Here is a 9159-nt window from a genome sequence, read left to right as displayed (position 1 = left end):
GACTGTGCTGAAAATTCTGAAGAAGAACCTGGGATTGCGTAAAATCGCCTCAAGGTGGGTTCCACATGATCTGATCAGCCACCACAAATGGCTGCGATATGATGCCACTCGAACACACTTGGAGCAGTGTCAACGTGAAGGTGAGGCCTTCTTACGCCAGATCATTGCTGTTGATGAGACCTGCACCAGAGCATACGAACCACAGCTGAAACGGCAATCAAACAAGTGACATCATCCTGGGTCACCGAGAAAAACAATTCGAAATACCCCAACCAATGAGAAAGCTTTGCTCATCATTGCATACCATTGGGATGCTGTAATTATAAACCATACCGTCCCCCAAGGGCACACCGTTAGTGCAGAGTACTACTGCAATTTTTTGCAAAACAATCTGCGAGCAGCTGTAAGACGAAAACGACGCTACTTCCTGACGAACCCACCCATCATTATGTATGGCATATCAAGGGCACATTCAGCAGGTGCCGTCACTGATTTGTTGCATCGTTGGGGCAGGGAAGTGCTGTATTACCCCCATATTCTCCAGATTTAAGTCCCTGCGACTACCTCTTCCCGATGATAAAGGAACCACTTCGTGGGAAACGCTTCTGTACAGTTGATTATTTTCTCCGGGTGACCGATCGCTCCATTCGCACTATCCAGAGATTAGGCACTGCCAACGGCATTCAGCGGCTTTCACATCGGTGGGAACGCATGATATATATATATATATATATATATATATATATATATATATAACGAACACTGAAATTTGCAACAGCATTTATAATAGGATTTTAAGAATCGAAAAAAAATAAATAAAAAACGAAAACTCAGATTAAATACTAAATTTTCACCATGATGAGTTAGGCACTATTAGAAATTATAAAACTAAAATTTAAAAAAAAAATAATAATAACCATATCGAAATATGATTGAAAACTTAGCAGAAGAACTTTCTTGAATATTTTTTTTTTATTAAATATGCCTAACGGGCTTTGAGTTTTATACAAGAATATTATCAGAGCAAAGGGAATCAATTCATCACAGTTATTTAATTCTTCACTTTTGGACACAAGTCTGTCTCACAAGAAAAATTTCCTTCTACTAGTCTCCAATTCATGTCTTCTGCCTTTGATGATCCACTCATATTCACCCGTCTTTGCGTCGAAAGTCCCAGTCTGAAGTGATAACAACCTCAACGTAAATCTCGGTCCCAGTTCCCTTAGTTTCACTTTTGAATTACTGTCCAGTGTGTATCTACAAGAAAAAATAATTTCATCATAACTTCTAATTATTAAACTAAATTATTAACTAGAATTATGTTATACATGATAAAGAAGAAAACGACTGATTTTATATCATACAAATTATTGTATGTGTATGATTTCAATTTTATATATATATATATATATATATATATAGTGGCGGATCTAAGGGGAGCTATAGGGCCTCCCTTGACGCTCCGGTATACACTGGATAAAATAAAATGGGCTTCAATTAGTGATGGACAGTGGGAATATTCCCGGTGGGAAGGAATTTAAAAAATGGGAATATTCCCGGGTTTTTTCCCTGGCCTATAAATTCCCAGGAAGTAATTAATTTCCATTTCTCTACTTTATTTTCCAAATTATAAGAACCATATGACTAATTACTTTAATATATTATGATTTACTTCTAGGTTTTAAAGAATTTGGAGGTTAAAAAATTTAAAATTATTTGACGGTACTTTGTATAACTAATAATATGAGTTTTAAAGTTCCATTTCCATTTGCACTAAAAAGTAAGGTAATTGTTTAGTATTGTGAGGCCAAAACTAGCAAAAAGTAGGATGATTTACGGAAGAAATGAGTTGATAGTGATGTTCAAGTAGTCAAGAAAATATCGAACACAATTTTTTTTTAGGGTAGTAGGGGATTTATACAAAACGCAAAGGTAAATGGAAGTGATTTATGTGAGAAAAGAAAGTGAATTGTTGGTTACGAAGATAGAAAACAACGTTCCATGCGGGGCTCTAACCCGCATTCATTCGCTAACGCTCGCTCTGCAATGCTGTCTTAATTTAATGTTGGTAACGTAATTTAACGTATGAAACCATAAAACAACCGCATCGGAATAGAATATCCCAAAAAAAGTAGGTGCAAAAGCTAGCCCCCAATGCTAAAGAACAGCCAAAATTAGCAAAGTACTAATTTACAAATGATGAAAAGGAACCATTTTGTAAAGTAATTTAGAATTATGTAGAAATAGAGATGAAGTACTATTAATAAACCCTGAACCACCATTAGTAATAGACATCGGTCTGTCTCCTCTCTCTGACTCGAATTTCTGAAGAAGTACTCGGACTTCTTTTACATGTAAATTAACGTATGGAATTTCGAGAAATAGGTAGAATGAAAGGTCGTGTATGGTGATGTTACGTGCTAAAATATAAAGATAAGTAAGTATGTTGAAAATTTTGTGAACATAAATCTGTATGCGCAAATGTTGATAAATTGTTGAGACATGTATCTTCTGGCATTTACCCAATCTAATTGGTTTGTAACATTTATAAATTTAATGTGTTTATAATATCAGTAATGGAGTCAAGTTGTACAAATCCACTTACATATAAATTTAAACTGTTTAGTGGTTTAAAAGTATTAGGTCTTACTATATAATTTTTTTACATATATTTAATTGATAGAACATATTGTAAATAAATATACATTTATGCGTACTCTCTAATAATAAAGTGTTAATAAAGTAACATAGTACCGTTCAGAATATACATTTTAAACAATCCTCTGTGGACACAGTAATAATATGTTCTGATATAAAAATTAATTCAACTTTGAAATCATAATATAGCAATAGAATGCAATTTTCTGATTGTACATAAATTCCCGGATAAATTCCCATTTTGGGAATCTTCCCGGGAATATTCCCGAAAAATATTTTCCCGGGAATTTACCCATCACTAGCTTCAATCCTGCCTGTATATATACAGGGTGGCCAAAAGTAGGTACACAGCCCTACAAACTACGACATTTTAGTTTATTAAGATAATTAGTTTATTTGCTTCTGTTTGTTCCAAGCTTAAGGTATGAGTAAAAAGAGATTAGAAACAATTAATAAAGAAACTGTAAGTCACTGCTTGTATGTAAAAGAATAAGTAAATTATATAAAATGTCATGAGCCGGTTAGTACGGGACTGTATACCTACTTTTGGGCCACTCTGTATAAAGTGAAATATGCACGAATGGACTTGGAATCAAATTTAGGCTTGCGTACCGTATCAATGCGTTAACCACTACACTACTCAGTTATAGATATACTACATTGACTTCACACACCTAATCTTCCGTTCCAAGCGCTGCTATCGACTGAAGGAATTCCACTCCCTTTGCTGTAGACGGCTGCAAGGCTCTGTCGCTTAGCAAGAGCTGAACCTTTATTGGCTCACCGGGTGGGTATGTCAAAGGTGTGAGCTTTAGTTCGCATTTTTGCCACGGCTCGACATTTTGGCAGCACTATAGCTCCTTATACAGCCGTACATTCTATTATACCTCAGGTCGGTGCTCAGTCCCTCTGATCACATGCCTGAACAGTACTGTACAATGTATTATTGTTTAAGAAGCGAACTGGGTACCATAGTAATTAATCCATAGGTATACAAAGCCGGAGATCTAGATCGATTCCCGATCCAATCCTGAACTTTCACTCCTTGTATATCCTATAATTAAGTTATTACGTTATGTCTTTCTGACAGTCAATGCTAGATATTTGTTCCCAACTTCTATTGACCTCAATATCGCATCACAACTAAAATCTCACTACTAACATTGAACATGATTACGATTAAGACCCAATTGGTTACGTGAACATCGTCGAGAAAGTTTACAATATTTGTATAGAGCCTGTAAACCAAAGATTTATTTAAACATTAAAAAGCTTACCTGCTTTGTGTGTTTTACGAAATTACTTATTCAGCCTGTGACTATGTACCGCGGCTTAAGAATACCATACTGATGATAATAGTGGAATGTCGAAAGTGGTAGGAAATTGGAGAATCCCGAGAAAACTCACGCACATGGTGTTTGTCCACCACAAAACCTACTTCGTATAGCCAAACCCACACTATCACTTAACTCACTATGATGTGCTTATTCCATAAAAATACGAAACCTCGATTTAGGGGCCGTTCAAAAATTTTGTGGTCCCTGATCCAAAAAATCCCATACATTTTTTTTCAATCAAAAATTTTCTTATACGCCTTATATCTGGACAAGTATATATATTGTTGCCAAACCCAAACTATCACTTAACTCAGTATAATGTGTTATTTCGTTTGTTTTTTTTTTTATTATTTATTTATTTATTTATTTTTAACGATTTAGGGGCCGTTTAAAAATTCTGTGGTCCCTGATCCAAAAACTAATTATTGATCAAGATTGCAGTCTTTGATACATTTTTTGGATCATTCCTAAAATTCGTGGCCAAGATCGGAATCTTTTGATTCATTGTTTGGATCATTTCAAAAATTCTTGTTCTTTAAATCTCACTGCTGTAATGATTGGTAGACACTCGGATACCTGTTAAAGAGCTCAAAGTGTAATAAAAGTATTACCAGAAAATACAATAAAATAAAGAAGAGGAACTCACCTGTGGTGTCTGAAAAATATGTAGTCTCGTTGGTTGTGAAATGTAACAACCCTCGCCTTTTCAAACTCAGGATCGTAGGGAAACAACGCTGCAAACATTCGGGCAACAGTATGTCCAAGACGGGTCCTAAAGTTATTCACTATAACTTCCGGTTTGCAACCCGTAAGCCCCTTATAGTGCCTCTGCAAATTTAAAGAAACAAACAAAATTTTAAGAAAATATTACCTGCTTGCCATATCCGAAAGAACAAGTGTAATGGTAAATAATCTTATGAATAGTATATCTTCAATCTTTAGAAACGACTGTAACAACCACATTCATCTTTACACATGCCACAACAAGGACACTGTATATAAATCACAGGTTGCAGGTGGCCTTGAAAATTTCTTTTCGTCTTACGAAATGGTTTTAATGGCGGTCTGCCGATGTCTTAAGAAAAGCAGAGCAGACCACTATACAAGGTGTCACAATATTTTGGGAACAGATTTCTGACATCAAAATAAGAAAAAAGATTCATATGGACCAGTACTCAAAAGTGGACAGTTTCAGAGTTATAGGGTGCCGCAAACCTGAAACAAGTGAACTTTAAAAGTTTATAGCTCCACTACTATGGGACCTATCGTAATCGAATCAAGACATCACTGAGGAACTGGTATGTGAACTACTCAAATATCCATATTTAAGAATGCTCCAGTACTTGCACACCAATTTTTAGAGAGGTTGGCGGAGACTGATCAGGTGCTCCCAAACAGCCTCTCTAAAAATGATTGTGCAAGTACTGGACGTTCTGAAAGATGAATATTTAATGATTGTGCAAGTACTGGACGTTCTGAAAGATGGATATTTAATGATTGTGCAAGTACTGGACGTTCTGAAAGATGAATATTTAATGATTGTGCAAGTACTGGACGTTCTGAAAGATGAATATTTAATGATTGTGCAAGTACTGGACGTTCTGAAAGATGAATATTTAATGATTGTGCAAGTACTGGACGTTCTGAAAGATGAATATTTAATGATTGTGCAAGTACTGGACGTTCTGAAAGATGAATATTTAATGATTGTGCAAGTACTGGACGTTCTGAAAGATGAATATTTAATGATTGTGCAAGTACTGGACGTTCTGAAAGATGAATATTTAATGATTGTGCAAGTACTGGACGTTCTGAAAGATGAATATTTAATGATTGTGCAAGTACTGGACGTTCTGAAAGATGAATATTTAATGATTGTGCAAGTACTGGACGTTCTGAAAGATGAATATTTAATGATTGTGCAAGTACTGGACGTTCTGAAAGATGAATATTTAATGATTGTGCAAGTACTGGACGTTCTGAAAGATGAATATTTAATGATTGTGCAAGTACTGGACGTTCTGAAAGATGAATATTTAATGATTGTGCAAGTACTGGACGTTCTGAAAGATGAATATTTAATGATTGTGCAAGTACTGGACGTTCTGAAAGATGAATATTTAATGATTGTGCAAGTACTGGACGTTCTGAAAGATGGATATTTAATGATTGTGCAAGTACTGGACGTTCTGAAAGATGAATATTTAATGATTGTGCAAGTACTGGACGTTCTGAAAGATGAATATTTAATGATTGTGCAAGTACCGGACGTTCTGAAAGATGGATATTGGGATAGTTCACATACTAGTTTCTCAGTGATGTCCTGATCTGACTATGATCGGTCTTATAGTAGTGGAACTATGGACCTTTAAAGTTAATTTATTCACGTTTCCGGCACCCTGTAACTACGAAACTATGCACTTCCGACCACAGGTCCAGATGAGATTATTATTATTATTATTATTATTATTATTATTATTATTATTATTATTATTATTATTATTATTATTATTATTATGTTAGAAATCTATTCCAAAATATTATGACAATTTTTTTTAATACTCTGTATAACTTGCATTTTGCATGTTCTGATGCGGGAAAATAGCATTCCTTCAAGTCTTCCTTTAAAAGGTTGAGAACGCTGAACTCAACAGTCCTTGGAGGTTTTATAACTATGCATGGAATCCTTATTAGTGCTGCTCAGGTATTATTTTCCTTGACATCAGTCAGTACAGCTCTTGCCGGATACAGTGAAGCATCTGACTTAACTAATAAGCTAAATGTTTCATTTAATAAATAAAGTAACAGATTTTATATACGAAAGTAGAAAATTCAAAAATATACAAAGACTGGAAAGATGAACGACCGGGTCGCGAATCGAGCTCGGATCTCTCACTTAGCGTGCCAACGTATTAAAATGAAATGAAATATTTCAGTTTAACGTCCCACAATTATGCCCTTTTAGGCTAAGGGAGACTATGATTAAAGCAAGTGAATGATGACGGAAGAATTGATGGAATGAGAAAGTGGGAGGAAACGGGAGTACTCGGAGAAAACCCACTGACACGATGTTGTACACCACAAACTTACTTGTCCGGGCATCGAACCTGGGACCCCACGTAGCAGAGGTAAGAGCGCTACCACTGAGCCACCGTGACCCCGCCGATTAATATTAACTACTGTACGCTACTCAGTCCGCTCCCTCAACTTGTTATACATTCTTCCACTTTTGATATTGGTACTCAACGGTCTGAAACTCCGACAATTAATTTACACACTTTTTTTCAAAGCTAACTAAAGAAGAAAAAATAAATGAAATCTAGTTTTACGTTCCACGTCTATCGCCTGTACGTTAGTGACGATGGATGATTAATGAAAGTGGGTAACTAAGAAATCATTGGTAGAATAACAGTGTGGGAGGAAACAGGAAACCCCGAGAAAATCCACATATGTCATAATGTTCATCACAAACTCACATACCCTTGGGCCGAACCAGGACACCTTGCACCAAAGGTAAGCGCCCTACCACTGAGTGAACTGAAAGAGAGGCTACAATGTATGAACTGACAGAGCAAAATATGATGTACATTCCTTACATAGTTCGCCGTGAGAATAAATTGACGTTTTGTAATGGGTCATCCCATGGAAAATCATCAAGATATTTGGAAAACTGATTGCATCATGTTTATGGAATCCGATGAATTATTGCACAGTTATTAGAGAAGCCAAAGTAAGTTTAAAAATAGAATATTACCTCTCCCTTCCCTCTCTCCCTGAGCCTTCAGAGTTGTAATGGTGGCCATATTTTGTGAGAAACATGTCATCGCTGCGTATGATTCTTTGGCGTTGATAAGGCAGAGTGGTGTCTGTCGATTTTCTCTTCGTTTATCCACGATCCACCACCTGAGTGCTTGTAAACCATCCACTCTCACTAATGTTAATTAATGTGTGTACACAGTGTTTATCTTCTATTTATTTATTTATTTATTTATTTATTTATGTCTTGAACTGGTATAGTAGCCTCGGTCTAAAGACAGCCACTTGCTCACAAAGGGAAGCCGGCCCCGTGTGCTTTTTTTTAAAATACTGTCCTGTTTGGTTTTCTCTCCCTTGAAAAGTAACTGACAGGCAGTGAACTGAACCCAAATTGATACCAAATCTTTATCAATGATCCTTTTTCTTTCCTTCTTTCTCTTAAACAGCGGCTTCCCTTTATGAGCAAGTGGCTGTCTTTAGACCGAGGCTACTTATATGTCTAGGTTGGTTGGAGTCGCCCCTTTTCAGCACAGAGGATAGATACATGAGGCGTGAACCTATAGATTAAAGTGGAATACGGACCAGCGAAATAAATTCGTTTTTAAGGCTGTGCCACCGGAAATCGAAACAACTATACCAAAGGCGTGAGAGGGGAGGGCTCGGGCTCGACTGTGTGTATTTCACCAATAGTGACTTTGGTCTTGTAGTCTTCTCAAAAAGGACTTATCTGAAATAATCATAGTAATCATCAAAATAGGAATCACAAGTCATACATACAAAATATCAAAAACAGGTATCAACATTAATTACGATTACTCCCTCAGAGCATTCTATACAAGTACAAAATTTAATTTACAATGAGTTTGTTCGCTCAATTCCAGATTATATTAGCACTATTCAATTTAAAGAGAGTCTTAAGAGGCAAATACCTGAAGAAAAACAAAGAAAGGGAGTAACTACAAATGCATAGTATTAATAAATTGCTGTGTTCGCTTAACAGCGTTTAAAACATAAAGGGAAAAAAAAAAAGAAAGAAAAATTTACTTACTCTCAATTCCCTGGTGATTTTCACATTTCGCATTCGAAAATGCGCCGTTGGGCCGTTTGGAAGATGAATTAATAATAAGCCATCTAAAAATTATTTAAGGAAAACAATATACATGGTATGCTGTGGCTGACTCATCGTAGTTAGCTGTTCAACATTTTGTGGAGAATACCCCATAATCCACTAGCATAAAACAACTCTCTTACGTTCATCGTTCCTTTAATTAACTTCCCTTTGGCGTGGGAGACCCGGGTTCGATTTCCGGCAGAAGCTCATGTGGTTTGGATTCTATGTTAATGAGAGGTCCCGTCTCATATGGCCTCGGTGCTGAAAGGGACGTTAAACTCAAAATCAACTCAACTC

General features: G+C 36.2%; 1 protein-coding gene across 1 annotated transcript in view; it reads right to left on the bottom strand.

The window, feature by feature from the left end:
• Window positions 1-830: 830 nt before the first annotated feature.
• LOC145684231 (putative ribosome production factor 1) overlaps window positions 831-9159 on the bottom strand; it is a 30286-nt gene continuing 21957 nt past the window's right edge. The window contains exons 4-6 of the mRNA XM_081756323.1: window positions 8800-8882; window positions 4642-4823; window positions 831-1257 (exon numbers count right to left, since the gene is read on the bottom strand). Coding sequence (XP_081612449.1) covers window positions 1083-1257; window positions 4642-4823; window positions 8800-8882 — 440 coding nt within the window. The 3' untranslated portion in view covers window positions 831-1082. The remainder of the gene's footprint in view (window positions 1258-4641; window positions 4824-8799; window positions 8883-9159) is intronic.

This window comes from Thermobia domestica, chromosome 4, assembly GCF_964235325.1.
Source record: "Thermobia domestica chromosome 4, izTheDome1.hap1.1, whole genome shotgun sequence".
In the NCBI taxonomy this organism is placed as follows: domain Eukaryota; kingdom Metazoa; phylum Arthropoda; class Insecta; order Zygentoma; family Lepismatidae; genus Thermobia; species Thermobia domestica.
This window is presented reverse-complemented; position numbering and strand designations above follow the sequence as displayed.